Here is a 19,038-nt window from a genome sequence, read left to right as displayed (position 1 = left end):
AGCTGCCTGAGCAATAGCCGAAAGCAAACTCCAGGAAGTAACACAGAAGAGGAACATGCCCCATAATAGCAGTCAAAGGACTCATTGAAGGAGGACACATAGGATGGGTAACCAGGCATGAAAGACAAAAGGCAAGCTTATCCACTGAGGAGAACATCACTTTGGTATGACAGTGGTAGTTTGGGAGCTTCTACATAGATACTCTCAACGGGATTCATGTAAAAGGCACCAGTGGCCAAACGGATTCCACGATGATGGATTGTATTTAGATGGCGTAAGATGGGCAGAGGTGCATATACATAAATGAAACACCGACAGTCAAGTTTTGAAAGTACAAGGGATTGGTACAAACGGAGTCCAATTTGCTATCCTGGAAGTGCCGCAAAGGACACGAAGGACACTGAGGGATTGGGTACAGCGGACGGCCAGGTAAGACAGTGAAAGTCCAACAAAAAAGGAATTTCATAGTTTCAGTGAGTAGAAGAGCAATAGGGCCAGGATGTAGAGATGATGGAAGAAACCCACTGCACCGCCAGAAATGTATACAAACAGTTTTTTTCTGTGGAAAAGCAAAAGCTATGCATCATGTTTAAAAGATGATCAAGACATGACTGAAGAAGCCGCTCAAGGAGACAAATCTGTGGACAACTGCAATTGATTGCAAAATCATCAACAATAAGGGAGCCAGAGATGGCTAGCGGGAGACAGGCCATATTATGCTTAATGGCGATAGCAAAGAAGAGGACACTTAGGACAGAGCCCTGAGGCATCTAGTCTTCGTGGATACAGGTGTCTGCCAACGCCACACACACACACACACACACACACACACACACACACACCTGAAAAAGATCTACCTCTTAAAAACATAGGCTTTCTCCAAATCAAAAAATATGGCCATAATGTGGTATTTGCACAGAAAACCATTCATGACATGGGTTGACAAAGTGATGAGATGGTCAACTGCAGAACGGCACACTCGAAATCCACATTGTGCAGTGGTTAATAAATTGTGCGACTAGAGACCAGCTTTTATGCCGGGCATGAATCACACACCTTCCATCACCTTTAAAACACAGCTGTTGAGAGAAGTGAGGTGGTAGGTAGAAGGAAGGTGTTAGGTATGGGTATGACATGGGCTGCAGGCCACCATCTCGGAAACATGCCGTACGACCAGATGCAACTGTACATATGACTAAGAAAGTGCTTGCTGACAAGAGAAAGGTGCTGCAACATCTGAATGTCAACATCATTCGGCCCTGGAACAGAAGATCAGGATGATGTGACAGCATGATCTAGCTCCCACGTAATAAAGGCAACACTGCAGAATTCACAATTCTGAGAGGAGAAGTGTATCACCTGAGCCTCCTCCATTCATTTCTGATGGAGGAAGCCAAGATGATAGGGGGAGGAGCTCGAAATCTCCACAAAATAGCAGTTCAAGGGTGTTGGAGATAGCAATGAGACCACAATGACATCATCTGCCTCATTGCTGGAAATTGGGGAAGCCATCGACGGTTGGCTCACACGGCAGAAGAGGGAGCGGAACTGTTAAAAGAAATAGTAAATAAAATCCAGCTAGCATTTTTGCTGTACCAAAGAATGCGACAGCACTGCAGACGCAACTGTTTATAACGAAAGCAGTTTGCCATCACAGGATAACGGTTAAAAAAGTGGAGAGTATGCCTCCATGCACGAACTGCATTGTGGCATGCCTCAGTCTACCAAGGGACTGGGACAAGCCACAGTAAAGGTGAAGTCTAAGGAATCAGATGTTCTGCGGAAGATGCAGCATGGTAAAGGTGAAGTGTGAGGAACTGAATGTTCTGCAGAAGTAAGGCCAACATTTTTTTATATTCTACCTGGTCATCACAACTGGGGAAATGTTGTTCACTGAACGTCACCAGGGAGGGGTAAAGCCTCCAGTTGGCCTTAGCGAGCTGCCAATTGGGTTTACACGTAGGTGGGCAGGAGTCAGCAAACAGAGAGCACACACGAAATGGAAGCCTGAATACATGTCAGAAAGAATGGACCATTCGAGATGATGGGCAACCTGGGCAGTGCATAACGAGAGGTCCATATGGGAATAGGTGTGCGTGGAGTCCGAAAGGAACCCGAGTGTTCCAGTGTTAAGATAGATGAGGTTGAATTGATTGAGGTGGTCAGCCAAGAGGGTATCTCTTTAACAGATTCTGGAAGCTCGAAAGAGGATAGCGTACACTCAAGTCCCCGAGCAGCAAAAAGGGGTGAGAGAGTTGCCCAGTAATCTGGAGGAAGTCCAATCTAATGACACTGAATGATGAAGGGATGTAGACAGTACAAAGAGAAAAGGTGAAGCGAGGAAGGAAAATACAGACAGCAACAGTTTGCAGCTGGGTGGTTAGTCAGATGGTTTAACTATGAACATCATCCCAGATGAGCAGCATGATTCCCTCATGAGATGGAATGCCTCCCTTGGAGAGCAGGAGGGGGGGGGAGTCTGAAGCAGACTGGAAAGAAATGCGAGAGGTCAAAGCAGTTGCGAGAACACAATTTTGTTTCCTCGTAGCACAAAAAAAGTGGATGCTGCCATTCCAAGAACAGCCGCAATTCCTCCTTTTTGGAACTAACACCATGAACATTTAACTGGAAGATAGTCATGACAGGTAAATGGGTGGCGGATACAACTGAAGGGTTGTACCTTGGTGGTTGCCGAGTGCCAGACTTCGAAGATTCACTGCTACAGGGTGCATTGGCTGGAGGATTCTGCTCCACAACAAGATCTATACAGGTGTTTACATTCTCATGGGGTCAGTCTGAGGATTCCAGGGGGAAAAAAATGTTGTCTGTGTGCACCTGCAAAATGGAGTTTGACCATGTGAGGGTATCATCTGGTGAAACGGTTGAAAAGGATCTCCGAGTCGGCAAAGGAGAAGGCTGTTTGACTGTTCAATTTCTTAGAGATTTTGTGGTTTCAGATGAAGACTCTGATGTTTGTTGGCTGAAGGGGTGCAAAAAGTCTTCGCAGGTATATTCCTTCTGTCCTTTCCAGGCAACGTGTTGTGCAGCATGTGATTTTGCCGCTGCAGGAGAAAATTTGAGGGGGGGTTTCACAGCTGGACAAGAAGGAGATGGGGATGCTACTATGACACTGGGGAATTTTACAACCACTGTGCTAAATTTGAGGTTGCAAGTCTGCTTGGCAGTATCTTTTGTGGGCAACATGTACCAAGAATGGTACTATAAGTGCTAGAGGGTAAAACACAGGTCTTTTGACTAGCCAACAACCTGTAGGCAACAAGATAAGGTACGTTTTCCTTCAGACGGATCTCCTGGATGGCCCACTCATTGAGATACATGGGGCAATCTGTATGGTTGTCATTGTAACTGATACTGTGGGGGGAGAGAGGCGAGCAATCACCCTCATGAGCATCCCTAACACAAGTAACACATTTGGGTGTGTTTCAACAGGACATTTGAGTGTGGTTTTATCATTGCCACTGGTAGCAGCACATCAGGTTTGGAATGTACAGTCATGTTCTCATGAATTCATAGCTTGTTTTGATCTTCGATGGAAGCACTACTTGATCAGACGTGAGGAAAAAAAATGAGTGGAGTGAGTGTAGCCACTAACCTTTTTCATGACCCAATGAATTTGAGTGACACCCTGATCAGAGAAGTACATTTGGATTTCTCCCTTAGTCAGACCAGCGAGCAGCCTAGTGTGAATAACAACATGCGAAGAATTCAGTGTCCAATGGCCTCAACATGAACAGGATAGCTGTGGATGATGATGATGATTATGTTTGGTTTGTGGGGCACTCAACTGTGCGGTCATCAGTGTCCATACAAAGGCCCAAGTATTTTCACACTCCAATTTTTTATGCAGTCCAATCTAGCCACTATCATGAATGATGATGATGATGAAATGATAGGACAACACAAACACCCAGTCCCCAGGCAGAGAAAATCCCCAACCCGGCCGGGAATTCGACCCAGGACCCCATGATCCAGAGGCGGCAATGCTAGCCACTAGACCATGAGCTGCAGACAATAGCTGTGGAAAAAGAGAACCTGCAAGCAGTTGTTCTGCTTGAGAATCACTATTAGTCTCCAAACGTAAAGTGCCATTGCGTAAATAACAGGATTTCACAGGGCCTGCAACTGCATCAATATCTTTCTGAATAACAAACGGATTAACTTTAGCAAAGGACTGACCTCCTTCAATGTGTGATACCATGAAGAACTGAGGTGGCACTGGGAGAGCGTGGGAATCTTTAGCCTCATTCTGTTCACATTTCGTAGACATAGACTCATATGTTTAGCAGCTCATCTTGAGAGAAACCCTCTCGATTGCCAGTGTTTCTGATGATGCGCTCCATCCAACCGGAGGTCCCCCCTCAGAGGGGGCCTCACCCACCTTATGTGGTCACACCTCCCAGACTCCTGACAGAGGGACCAACTGCTTATTAGGAAATGTAACAGCTCAGGCAATCACCCGTCCCTGGGCCTGGTCTGTTCCAGGGGGTACATGCAAACTCTACCCACTGACCTGGGGCCAGGAACTATGCATTATCCAGTCACGTTGAACGTTTCGCGGCTGTATGAAAAAATACTGTAACATGAGTGACCTGATCATCGACACAAGGAAAGTGACGGTCATCAAATGTCGCTAGAGACAAAAAAAGTGTCCAATCAGCTTGGGCAAACTTCCAGCGTCTCGGGCGCGTAGATGGCAGTTGTGGTTGCTATCGAAGGACACATGGAAAATGGTCACTCAAGTGTGTATCAGCAAGAGCAAACCATACAAAGCGCCGAGCTAGCTGAACAGTACCGACTGAAAGGTCCAAATGAGAGAAATTCGCCGTGGAGGCAGACAAAAATGTTGGGTCCCCTTTGTTGAGGAAAAAAAGATCCACTTAGTGGAAGACGTCAACCAATAAGGAGCCTCGCGGACAACGACGCAGAGATCCCCAAAGCGGGTGGTGGGCATTGAAGTCCCCAACCAGTAAACAGGGGGGACGGGAGCTGACCAAGAGATGAAGGAGATCAGCTCTTGCCATCGGTGTGGACGATGGAATGTATACGGTACAAAGAGAGAAGGTGTATCCAGAAAGGGAAAGACAGACAGAAACAGCTTGGAAGGAACTGTTTAACGGGATTGGGTGATAATGGACAGTATCGTGAAGAAGAATCATAAGTCCTCCATGAGCTGGAGTGCCATCAACAGAGGGGAGATCAAACCGGACTGACTGAAAATGAGGGAAAACAAAGCAATCGTGGGGACGCAGCTTTGTTTCCTGAAGACAGAAGATGACCGGCGAGTAGGATCGTAAAAAGATTGATAATTCATCAGGATTGCTTCTAATGCTGCGGACATTCCAATGGATAATTGACATAGGGTGGACAGCAAAGGGAAGAATATCACCACAGTTACTCTCAACTCAACAACTGCTGAGAGCCGGCGGCCGACTGGGTGGAATGGCATTCAGCCAAAGGCAGAAGATCCTGATCCATAGGTTGTTCGGGGGCAGCTCCTGCCACCACCAATCGGCCGGTAAATCGGCCGCCAGCAGTACGCCTTGGCGAAACGGAAGACGGCTGAGGGCGGTTACCACCAGGTGGCACTGTAAATGAGAGACACCGTGGTGGAGAAGGAGAGGAACTTTGTTTTTTATGAACCTTCTTGGAAACAGGACGTTGAGATAAGGGAGGAATCGATGGTTGTGTTGTCGGGGTATGTAAAAAATCTTCGCGAGTAGGCTCTTTTTTTGGAAGTCCGGGTGTCTGATTTTGGGGCTCGTGGTGTAGCAGAATCCGATTAAGGGTGAGCCGTAGAGTGAGCAGGTGATAGTGGAGAGGTTGAATGGGTGATCTTTGCGCTGGCCGATCTGACGACTGTGGCACTAAAGGTGGGATCACATGTCTGCATGGCTGCCTCCTTAGTAGGCTGAGGAGATGCAAGGGCAGTGCTATATTTACCTGCCGGAGGCACAGTGGGCTTTCGACTGGTGAATAACTTATGAGCGGCAAATGAAGACACCTTTTCCTTCACTCTTATTTCCTGAATAAGTCGCTCATCTTTGAAAATGGGACAATCTCTACAGGAAGCAGCATGGTCACCCATACAGTTGATGCAACGAGGGGATGGAGGTGTACAAGCACGCTCATGGGTATCCTTGCCACACACAACACATTTGGCCGGATTGGAACATGACTGGCTGGTATGACTGAACCGCTGACACTGATAGCAATGCGTAGGGTTTGGGATGTAAGGGCGAACGGAAATTATCTCATAGCCCGCTTTTATGTTCGATGGAAGTTGAACTCTGTCAAATGTCAAGAAGACAGTACAGGTTGGAACCACGTCCTTGTCAACCCTTTTCATGACTTGATGAACAGCCGTTATGCCCTGGTCAGACAGGTAGTTTTGAATTTCCTCATCGGACAATCCGTCGAGGGAGCGTGTATAAACGTCCCCACGTGATGAATTTAAAGTGCGGTGCGCTTCCACCCAGACTGGGAAGGTGTGTAGCAGTGAAGTACGCAGCAATTTTTGTACCTGGAGGGCACTGACTGTTTCTAACAACAAGGTGACATTTTGTAATCTGGAACAAGACTTTACAGGACCTGCAATTCCATCGACACCTTTCTGAATAATGAAAGCGTTGACTGTGGAGAAGTCTCGACCTTCATCCAACCAAGAAACAACAAGGAACTGTGGCACTGGATGGAAGAATTGTCCATGGCTGAGACTCATTTAACTTTTGCTTGTGAGCAGACATAATAGATGATGAGGAAACCATTGCAGAAGTATCCCCCATGATTACCAGCGGCTCCGATGGCGCACTCCTTTCTTGTGGGGGCCCTCTCTGAGGGCACTCCTGCCTTAGGTGATTGTTCACACCTCAGGCCACACATCCCGAGAAATGCACGGAGGGACCAATCGGCACTTTTCGATGGTATCAGCTCAGATAATCACCCCTCCCTGGGCCTGGCCATTACCAGGGGGTACGTACGTGTCCTACCTGTCTACCCAGGGCAGGGATTTACACACATTACACGTTACCCCGTCACCGGCTACATGTGGGAATGGGGGGGGCAGCCTTCAGACACACATAGGGAGGAAAAAAAGAAAAAGGGAGGCACAAAGAAAAGGAAAGGAAAGAAGAAAGGTCTGAAACGCTGCAGCGGAGAAGAGGGTAAAGAGAAGAGGCAAGGAGAAGAGGCAAGGAAAAGAGGCGGACAAAGGACGGACAGAGCATAGAAAGTGAAGAAGAGATACTGTCTTAAAGTTACGAGTGTCCGTCTCCGGACGTAGGCACGGAACATACTCCCAGAAGGGGATAAGGGGAAGGGAAGAGGCAGAGACGGGGGGGGGGGGATGTGGAAAAAGGAAGGTATGCAGCCCGGAAAGGAAAGAGAGCCGCACTAGCTCGGCGTCCTGTGCTCTCCAAGCACATATCCACAAAAGAGTTGTGGACCCCCTGGGGGAGGGAGGGGGGGGGGGGGGGGTATTTTCTGAAGTCAGACTCTTAAAGCCTCAGAACACATTCTCAGAAACATCCCAGACATGTTCCCCAAGGAAGGGGAAAAAGAGTAACAGGATGGCAGACATGCAGCCAGAAAGGGAAAGATGTTGCAAAAGCTGGGGCCCAGTGGTAGCCAAGCACAAACTCACCAAAGACTGGTGAGCCACCTGGGGTATAGATTTTGTGGTGGGGTATGGTTATGATCTGGTTGTGTGTGCAAGGCTTTGTGGAACATGTGGTTGGACTGTAATACCTGCTACATTCAGATTCTTATACAGTGCATGCCACAGTGAGGCACAGCATATGTAAGTGTAGCACATTACAAGGTTGACTTCGCATCAAGTGTGCATATACTTTATTTTAGGACTATACGATGCTACAGACTATAAGACGTACTTCAATTTTTAAGCAATTTTTTTAAAAAATAACATTTTTACTAACAGACTAAAAAAATTCATAGTTTATAAAACCGAACTGGTCTTTAAAAACCCCGGAAATCTCCAACTGGACTTCCTTCTTCTTCTTCTTCTTCTTCTTCTTCTTCTTCTTCTTCTTCCTCATCCTCATCATCACTGTCCTCTTCATATAAAAGATGGTTTTCAATGGCATCAAGAGCACATCTTGAAAGATTTAACAATAATATCTTCTCTCACTCTAGACCATGACTGTTTTATCCACTGAAACACTTGTTTGATTGTAAGTCATTTTAAAGTTCCCTTCAGTGTGAATTCATGTTTGGTTTCACCCATCATCCCCATGTTGCATTCCTCTCTCAAGTACATTTTAAATTGTTTAGCTATCGAGACATCAAGAGGTTGCAACTGTGAAGTCAGTCCTCTCGGAATAACAGCAAGCTCTGTTTCCCTATCACAATTTCTCTTTCACAGAATTTTTCAAATGACTACTAAACTGACCTACCAGAAGAAGAGAACTCTTCTGCAATGAAGAACCATTCCTTTTCTCCCACACTCTGTTAATCCATAATTTCATGTCAGCCTCCATCCAATTCTTGTCACGTACATGAACACCACCACATGGTGGCATTTCCAAAGGTTTTGGCATTGTTCTACGCTTTAAAAGTATCACTGGATTAAGTTTAGTACCGCCAACATAACATGAAAGGACAACAGTGTAGTGCTTTTTTCTATGTACACTTGTTTTTATAGGTACAGCTTTAGCATCTATCACATCAATCGTTCTGTTACTCTGAATATCAAATGTCAGAGGACTTTTACACATATTCATTATTTGGCTTCCTCCACACTGGTTTTCTTTTGATGTTGAATAATAAAGTGATGGAAATATAATACTTTCCTTTCATAACATTGTGGCATTTTCTGAGATATTTTGATTTTGGTTCACACGCTATGTCCATGACGCTTCATAAACCTGTAGCACCAACCAACTACACCCTTAAAGTCTGTTAAGTTCCACTGTAGTGCTAGCTTATATGAAACACTTTTGTATTCATTCCAATGTCATTCTAACACTGCCCTTGAATCCATTTCAACACTCATCTTTTAGCTTTGTTCATTTTGGAGTCAATCCTCTATTTGTACATTTCGTCTTCCTCATGTTTTTTAGTTCTTCTTTTCTAGCCTGCTAAACACAAATGGTTTTTTCTGTTGGTTGAGGGCTGAAATGCTGCTCAGCTGCTCTGTTTCCATGTTGTTCTGAATATGCTATTAATTTTAAATTATAGCCTGCATCATCATATGAATATCTTATTTTTTTCCATTATGAAACTAGACACTAACAAAAATATTTTTCTGTTGCTGATAACACAAGTAACTTTCAATTCGAGTTTACTGGCTCTGTAGGCTGCAATGGCACATCATGAGCTGGACTGTGTTCTGGATTTGTGATAGCGGGGCGGGAGGGAGACAGTGTTAGCAAGCTCGTAAATCCCTGCAACTCTACTACTTCCAGTTGAATCCAACGTTGCCAGATATAGAGGTTTCCTGCAGCATCAAATATAAGGCATTTTTTAAAACAGACGGGAATTTTAAATCAAACACTGGACTTTTTATACTAATTTCAAGAACACGATGTATCTGTATTTTGGAGGCAATGTTTTGAAGAAAAAATGCATCTTACAGACCATAAAACATGGTACTCAATTATCTTATATGCATGGAAGTCAAGCGACATGGACAGTAAACAGTGCAAGGTGGCATGGTGGTTAGCACACTGGACTCACTTTCGGGAGGATGACAGTTCAAACCTGGGTCCGGCCACTCTTTCTTAGGTTTTCTGCGGTTTCCCTAAACCATTTCAGGCAAGAACCGAGATGGTTCCTTTGAAAGAGTGCAGCCAATTCCCTTCCCCAGCCTTCCCTCATCCGATGGGACCGATGACCACCTCCAAACCAATGAATCAACCAACAAACCAACCAACCAAGGACAGTGAATTATTTGAGAATGGCTACTGTCACAATATCTGCATAACATATTTCATACTTGTAGGGAAATTTCAGCTTCCCTCATTTTCAATCCAGATACATCCCCTACTTATTATTTCAAGCACAATCACCTCCAACAACATAAATAATATAAAAATCAGTATGATCAACAGCAGTGGCTAATACTGATGCTAAACATGATTGTTTACTACAAAATATAGTTTATAGAATTTGCATTAAAAATCTAAGTCAAATTGAGTCATAAGATAGAAAATTATTTTATCATTTATGTGCAACTGAAACGAGAGGCACAGGACTATGGAGACTGGTAGTCACATACGATAACATCACTTGTGCTAACAATAATTGACATTTTATTACTATATTTCCATTTTATTAGTTCCATATTATCATATATTTATTATTTTATATTCTGGAGTCAGTCTTAATGAATTTTTGTATTTAGTGCAGCTGAAGACAACTATTGGATGCACAACATCAGAAATAAGAACAAAGTAAATATGGCCTGAAGGTCTTTTGATAAATTAAATAAAGCTTTCATTGCGTTTTGTCACACACAAACTCTGCAGTTAGTGTGTATCACCAGTTTGGAATTATGGCTCTGCTTCATGGACTTCTGACAAGAAAACCATCAAAAATTGAGGAATGCATGTTGGAAGTTGTTATGAGATAAGAAAAGCAAATGGACTGCAGAACAAGTTCGAGTGGAGACACGTTTAGGATTGTATGAACATGAAATTGAGGTAAGCAGGACATGTTGCCCGGCAGCTGGATGCTAAGTAAATCAAGCAAGGTAGTTTTTTGATGAATTCCAATAAATAAGAAACAAAAGACCAAAGCCTAATGAAAGTGCATGACATATGTGTATAGCTGAATATTATAATGGATGTTGAATGGTGGTTGTTGTTGTTGGTGGTGGTGGTGGCGGCGGCGGCAACAATAACAACAAAGATAAATTCACGAACTAGTTTCACAGAGTGATATTGGGAAAAATATAGGAGTAATTTACTCGCCTCTACATTCAATGGCTCACTTATTGGACTGTCTGCTTCACTGCTATGTTCCGACTGACTGCTGCTGCGACGGCCACCAACTGGTCGAGGTAGCCCACCCTTCCTACGATGGACAGGAGACTGTGAAGGCGCTGAAACAGAAACTGTACATGCTTTGTCATCCTGTAGCAAGCATTCACATATAGTAAAAATTAGGAGAGCACTTATCAGACATCATTTTACTTGGCTACATGCATAATATACAGAAAGACTGAAAAATGTCAGGGAGAACTTCGCAGCTGCACTCACACTGATGTGTTTTGTCAAAAACGAGACTGACTCTCTCCAAACTGACAATATGAAATAAATGTATCTGAAAACAAACTATACACACTAGTTCAACAATGACTGTATAAGATGTCAGTATCTTATACAACTTATGAGCAACATGTATTTATTCTAAAATTCAAGTTCATTGCTGACTTTCTATGTTTCTGCCCAAACAAAACAACAAAGTAATATTGTTCAGGTAGACACCACAGAAACACACACATCTGATAATACGTTTCAAAACAATGAGACATGTCATATCGGGTTTAATAATCAATGTGAAACCACAAGAGCTACACAGTTTATTTCTATACCAATATGTACAGAATCTGTTTCAATCATTTCTTTAAGGCAACTGAAGCTAGTTTTACTTTAATTAGCATTGTGAGTTAATTTGTAGAGAAAATAATTGGCTGCAATGTTTCAAACAGAATGACCACAGTTTTGCAGCTGAAAAATGTTGGTAGGTGCCGCCACAACTAACTTCTGCCATCGAATATATGTGGCGCTGCATAGGTATGCTTTGCAGGCACAAAGATAAATACTAGCGCCAAAACCACCACGTCCAAAACAAAAAAAGGGTGCAAGACGAGCCTTCTTCTCCGGCCCAAGTTTCGACCACTGCATTTTATACATTATCCAACGAAGTAAATACAAATTCCGTATTGTTCATCTTCAAATGTAGCAGCATTTCAATGTACTACGAAAATCCGACTGGCAAGACTGTTTGGGATGTTTGTCAATATGGCCAACCCTACGTTCTGAATTTTTTACTGCCTGTAAGAAGAGATGGTTGCTAATAGGAACTTTTATGAATTGTGAATCACATACAGTATTCTCTTCGCCATAAGAATAATACGAAAATAAACATTTTGCCGTGTATTCTTTCATGTTTGCTGCTATCTCATTTAAATCCTGTCTGCCTAATAAACTACGAAACTAGGGTGAGACAACAGCAAACACGGAAGAATATACATAGCATGCCATGTTTATATTCGTATTATTCTTATGCCTAATAGTGATACAGTCAGAAATGAAGCACAGCAATTGACTAGATTTTTAAATCTAAGATGACTAATTTCTGTGCAGAATGTAATGTACTAAAGAGGCGTCTGCAAAGATTTTCAAATGGAGAAAATTTTTTGCTAAACTCTCGTTCAGAACGTCTTCTATCAAAAGCAGTCTATTACTTGGTTCTTGTTGATCATTATCAAAGAAAGCAGCAGTGTAAGTAACAACAAATAGCAGCTCTTGCCATTGTTTTGCTAATGAAACGATTCCTCTCTTTTTTTATTGTAAGCGGCGGTAGCGCGCACAAAAACAAGCCATGCCGCGAGCGGGGACAGGCCGTAAACACTCATTATCAGCATGCAACAATCAATTCACGACACAGTACAGTAATGCATTTTCAGCTTAGAGTGACGTAAACATCAATAACAAAGAGAACAGCACTTACCAGATCAAAGCAAAATAAGCAATCAATTCAAACCAGATGAAGCACATGAAAAATGAAAGGTACCCGTATAAATATGGACGAAGCGCGTGATGCATAGCAATGGCTACCTAGTAAAGCTTAACTGCTAAGCTTACGACTCGAACCTACTGTAGATGTATTGTCATTCATTCGACCTAAATTGTCTCATATTACAATGGACCAACTTTGTTTCGATTTGGAGGTGCGGCCTAAAACTTTTCTCTCCCCTTGAATTTCGAGTCTCAAATTTCACGTGCGGCTTAGATTCAGGAATTCCCCCCCCCCCCCCCCCCCCCCTTGATTTCGAGTCTCATTTTTCAGGTGTGGCTTAGATTCGAGTGCGGCTTAGATTCAAGTAAATACGGTAGCTTACAGTAGTGTTGATGGTGGAGAAACTGTTCTACTTTTTTCCAACTTCAGAATTCCACCCATTCCACAACCCGTTATACATAAAATGAAATATCAATTTTGAACAACTAGTTTCTCTTCTGCTGTTTATTGGGTTTATCATAATTGTCAGACAAGTATTTATGCCTATTATAATATTTCAAACATCATTCAGTACTTAAGAAGTTTGAAAATGAGACATCCTAAGATTATGAACACGCGATTCCACCTGTTTCAACAAACACAGAAAATGCAGGACGGAATATAGCAACGTTGTTCGATTCCGCCTGTTTGCCATTTCAGGAACAGAATTTTACTGACTACCAGTAGTTTATGTACGTTGAAACTGATGTCACATGCATATCAGCCATATTTATCTTTCTCGTAATGTTTTCTGCTGTGATGCAGTAGGTTATGCATCTTGATCCCGTAAGTATTTAACAACTGTTGGAAATGCCAAGAATTTATCAATTGGATACTTAAGTAACATGGTGGGCAACATAGACTTAATAATAAAGTGCGCTTTTAAAAATTTCATAAATAAGAAGAATTGTCTCATTTAGAGAACAGAGGTCCTCAAGTAATTTTAGACAATCCACTGCAGCCATTTACCATAGAGCTGTACTTTGCTATACACTTGAGACTATGCAGAGTTATAAGATCAGAATGTTAGTGTCACATGTGAACAGTGATTTTATAGTTTCATTTGGTCAGAATGAGTGCTGTAGGTCAAACTATGTGGTGAAGTAATCATACTGGCTTTATTGGCTGGGAGACCGCTTCTGGGGTTGTTCCCCCACCTGAGGCCAATGTGGGGTCTGCAGCCAGCCAGGGCGGGCCACTCTTAAGCTCGCTACCAAGGGGAGTCGTCTCGGCTCCCGATACCCGCCAGAGACTTTCATGGCAAGGGCTGCAGATTCACATGCCAGATCGCGGGCGGTCTTTGCCGCCACATTCCCAGCTATGCTAGCGTGGAAGAAGCAGCAACGGGGCCGGCTTACGGCTTATGGCCCCCAGCGGAGCAGCGCGGAGACAATGAGGCCAATGGCTGCTGAGTCGCCTGCTGGCGCAACCATCCTGACATAATCGGAACCCTGTAGCTGGCGTACAAGCCCAGCTCGACACAGCGGTGTGTGCACAGGTCGCTGGGGTGCTACCTCAGCAATGTGGGCGACCTTGAGACTCGGACCGAGGTGAACGGAGCTTTGTAGTGGAGACAAATAAGACAAATAAATCATTTGTAAAGTTGTCGCCAGGTTTTAATACGGCACCTCCTGGCACCCACCTGCTACATTTGGTGACAATATGCCACATTTCACGTCATATTCCCATAACATTTAGTGTCAGAATAGCGGACGTCATCTGTCCAGTATGACGTTCAAGCCCACCAAGTGCAGTGCAGTCACAAGATGTGGTGAGTGCTGACAAAATTGTTCTTTTTGAGTGTTGGACGTTTTCTTTCTTTTTGTTTTATTGAGTATGGCTCCTGGCAAGCCACATTTTTAGATGTTTGCGTGGGCATAGTATATTTTGCTGTCAGACTAAGTGTTAGGGGATTTGAGGCAGACAGATTTATTATTTTTTCGTGGAATTTAATTACTTTTGTATTGGTTTATGATGATACTGAGTATGACAATACAGAGCTGTAGGAAGTCAGATTATTCTTGTACTTAATTACGAAACAAAACTATTAACTGGGAACAAAAGCAACATAATGGTAGAGTCAAGAACGCAAGGTGTGTCGGAACCAGAAGCGGTGCGGATTTTGATGGAAACAGTAGCACAATTGATAGCGGACAATACGCAGTTGAGAAATGAATTAACGTCTAGAAGTGGACGCGAAACCGCATCTGATCAGTCGTTGTTGCCTAGGGTGCAGAAGATTGATCCAGCTGCCGCGAGTTTAATTATTCCGTTTTCTAGCAAGGCATCTGAGGATGTGTGTTTGTTTGTGGAGAACTTTGAAATTTCAGCGGTGATGAATGGGTGCTCTGATCAGCAGTTGTTACATATGGTCAAAATTAGATTAACAGGTGTTTGTTCTGAGGCCTTAAGGATGGCAGGACAGTTTAAGCAGTTGAAGGAAGGGATTTTACAAAGGTATAAGAAACAGAACAGCACTCGGTACTTTAGGGAGAGGTTAAGTACAATGACAAAGAGACAGGGGGAGATGATAGAAAAATTTGCGGACAGGATAAGGGAAATTAATCAGTATACTTACGAGTTGGGTCAGAGCGCTGAAGTGAATCGTGTTCTGTTGCAGGAGTCCGAGCAAAGGCACTTTATGTATTTTTGAGAGGGTTACCGGCGCATAAGTCACTGAAAGTGCGAGAAAAGGAATCTTAAAGATTTGTATTCGGCCATTCAGCTGGCAATTCAATGTGAGGAAATAGACATGGCAACAGGGGCACACGAGAGGCAAACAGTATTCGCAGCAAGTATAAAATCATACCCAGTCACCAAGGAATAGAGGAAGGGGTGGAAATAAGAAGCGTGGACGATGGAGAAGTGGAGATAGGGGAGGCGTACAAGCGTTAAACGGCAGAGGGAGCTCAAGAGGCATCTAAGGGAGCTCCTGTTTAATTTCAATGCTATGAATACGTATGCAGAGGTGGAATGTTCAGTGGTAGTATCTGCAGGAACTAAAAAAGTTTAAGATTTTGTTGGACACAGGAGTGCAAGTGCCAGTGGCTACTAAGAGTATAATGGGACAAAGGAAGTTAGACCCACCACGTTATAGGTTGCATGGAGTGGGGGATAAGGAGGTCACACCTTTGGGATCAGTAACAGTTGACTTTCGCATAGAGAAAGTCCGATTTAATGCGTGCATGGAGGTAGTACCATGGGTAAGTGAGGGCTACGACATGACCCTAGGAGTAGATTTCTTGCAACACCATCATGCCAAAATTGACCTTGGTCAACAAACTGTGGAACTTGGTGGAATGTTATTTCTGCTAGGGGAAACTGTTGTCAATGCAGAGCTGTCGTGAAGGGCGTTCAACATAAGGAACAAACCAATTGAAACACGTACATTAGCATTAAGGCTTAATTCGCATGAGTGTGTGCCTAGTGGCACCGGGAAGTCACTTTGGGTAAGTGTGGAGTCGAATCTACCTGTGGGTACAGTATGTGTTACTCAACCATTAGATGATAATGAAGATTTGGGCTCACTTGGTTAATTTGTGAAACTTAGTGTTGTATGCGTACAGGAGGGAAACAACGGGTGGAAAGTCCCCGTGAACATGGATAATTTTAGCGCTGTAGACGCGAACTTGAGGAAAGGAGTTTTAGTAGCAAATTTTGATGTGCCAGATGATGAAGACTGGTGTTCAAGAGGTAGGCAAAGTGATCAACCACTAACTGCCGATAGAACTGCATTGCGTGACAAAATTAAGCATTTGAAAGGAGGACAAAGAGAGCATATGGAAGAATTATTGTGGGAATTTAAGGATTTGTTTCTTCCACAATGGCCGTTGCCAGCAACTCCATTAGTTCTACATAGGATACTGACAGAGAATGAAGCACCTGTTTATCGTAAACCATACAGAATACTGAGGTATTTGCAGCCGATTGTGGAGAATTTCATTGATCAGCAGCTTGCGGAATAGTTGCTGGGGAACAAGACATTGTCGCTGTGCCTAAAAAATCTGCGGATGGAACTAAGAAATACAGGTTCTGTTCTGACTACCAATACCTCAATAATAAGACAGTAACGGACGCCTACCCCATTCCAAACATACTGAGACTTTGGATCACTTAGGACGGTGCTAGTACTTTTCTACGATGGATTTTGAAGTTTGGTGTACCAGAGACAATAATTACTGACCGAGGGACCAACTTCATGTCTGATTTAATGAAGGAACTGTGTAAATTAGTGAATGTAAAGAATCTGGAGAATGAGCGCGTTGCATCCACAGGCCAACAGGACAGAACAGGTACATAGGACAATTAGGAAGATGGGACGAGTATTTGAAGCATATTGTATGGGCATATAATGCAAAACTCCATACAAATACCGGTTTGTCTCCATATGAGGCAGTGTACGGGCGAAAAATGCCATCACCATTTGATTTAGTGAAGCTACAGAAAGGAAGGACTGGTGAATCTGTACGTCAATTGGTCAGTTTACTGCAGTATAAAGTGGGGCAATGGGTAATGCTGTCCAGCCCCTATATGCAAAAAGGGAAAACGAAGAAGTTCCTCACGAGGTATCAAGGGCCATACCAAGTTGTTGAAACCACATCCCCCGTTAATGCTGAGCTTCAGCTGCCAACTAGAACCATGATAGTACACATGAGCGGTTACGGTCATTTAAGAGTTGCCCGGATGTGATTCCAGGCGTGTCACAGGAAGGAAAGAGGAAGAAAAAGAGAGTGAAGAGAGGTGCTACGCGCAGAGAAAACCAGGTAATTAGAGTACAGCGTGAAGTACCCTATGCTTTGTGATCCAGAAGTTAGTGGAGTATTCGTAGTTTTTTTTGTTTTCTTGTTATGCATCATTGGGTTGGCGTACAGTAATTGGGCATTGTATTTTGTGTGTGTTGAAAACAGGCCTTGTGAGCCTGCTGCAGCAGCAGTCTTTTTGAAGTGAGAGGAAGGGTGATGGTGATCCCTGTCCTCAGGTCACTGAAAAGGGAAGTGTAGCGTCTGACGTATGTGGAGTGTTGTTGGAGGAGAGATCAAACACAGTTCTGGAGAGAGAAATGCGTCGGAGTAAATTTTTTGGCAAAGCCGTAATAAATGTGTGTTGAACGGTGTCAGAGTCGTACGATTTCTTGTTTAAATTTTTAGTTATCGACAGTGTTGGGTCAGGAAAGTCGTGTTTATTGCACCAGTTCATATAATGTAAATTTAAGGATGAAAGTAGTCACAGAATCGGTGTTGAGTTTGGACCAAAAATAGTGAATGTTGGAGGAAAATCTGTGAACCTACAAACATAGGACACGTGCACAGTGAAGTTATTTTTAGTTAGGGGGAAAGGAATAGACTGTCGAAGGGACATCGTGGAATCAAAATGGAACTTGCAACGAGTCAGGATGCATTGGATCTTCTCCAGCTATGAGAATTTGGTAGTAGCAAATTGTTTTGAGCAAGAAGTGTTTATGGAAGCAAAACATGTAGAGCTCGAAGGAAGCGGAATTTTCATCAATGGAACTAAGTGTAACATTATAGGACAAACCTTCCCTCTGCCAGCGTCAATTTCAGGAGTCACATAATTTAATGTTACACAGCCACAGCTGTACTGGCCAGAAACCACTTTACAGTTTTTGCAAGGCAGAATCTGACCTTGTTAAATCAAACTCTGGAGCCGGGTCTGTTGAGATCCGCAAACCAGTTCATTATAGAGCAAGAGGGGCGCATATCAGCCGTACAGCTTTTTCAACATGCCGCGCAGTATAGGGAAAGGCAACGGAAAATAACGATCATTTTGAGCACCTCTGTACCAAGTGTCTCGCAGCCTTAACTTTGTTATGTGTTGTTTTCTTTCTGATCAGGCGGAGAGTCAATTCCCAGAGGGAACCAAGGTTAGTCCAAGTCCCAGTGGATTGGCTACTGAGGGTGTGAGACAAGCAGGTAAGGGGTTGACGGAGCAGTGGTCATCCAGTAAGGAATTTTTACGTTTTGTTTTATGTCATGGTTTCAAGAGGGCACTAGACCACATTTAAGTTTTCTAATAGTAAGTAAGTATATCACAAGTGTCAATCCAAACAAGTTTAAGAGTTAGTTAAAGGACGAGCCGGGGACCGGGTCTTTCCGAAGAGGGGAATAATGCAGTGGCACCACCGTTTAGGATAGGGAAAGTTAGTTTTGAGCTATATTCTGAGCACAAGGTACAGCCAGGTGTGGTCCGGATTGCAGTAAGTTACGCTGACCAGCGGTTGCAAAGTGGAGTGAAGGCCATGGGGCCGTTGAACCGCTGAAA

At 43.5% G+C, this 19,038-nt stretch overlaps 1 protein-coding gene across 5 annotated transcripts in view; it reads right to left on the bottom strand.

The window, feature by feature from the left end:
• The window catches only part of LOC124788064 (bromodomain-containing protein 8), a 264,061-nt gene that overhangs the window by 170,603 nt on the left and 74,420 nt on the right, over positions 1-19,038 (bottom strand). For 4 of the 5 annotated variants that reach the window (XM_047255155.1, XM_047255154.1, XM_047255157.1 and 1 more), the window contains exon 6: positions 10,947-11,089. In XM_047255155.1, the coding sequence (XP_047111111.1) occupies positions 10,947-11,089 (143 nt within the window). The remainder of the gene's footprint in view (positions 1-10,946; positions 11,090-19,038) is intronic. The other variant, XM_047255156.1, reaches the window with a different exon arrangement.

Source organism: Schistocerca piceifrons, chromosome 3, assembly GCF_021461385.2.
Source record: "Schistocerca piceifrons isolate TAMUIC-IGC-003096 chromosome 3, iqSchPice1.1, whole genome shotgun sequence".
Taxonomy (NCBI): Eukaryota; Metazoa; Arthropoda; class Insecta; order Orthoptera; family Acrididae; genus Schistocerca; species Schistocerca piceifrons.
The sequence above is the reverse complement of the archived record's forward strand: the minus strand, read 5'-3'. Positions and strand labels throughout refer to the sequence as shown.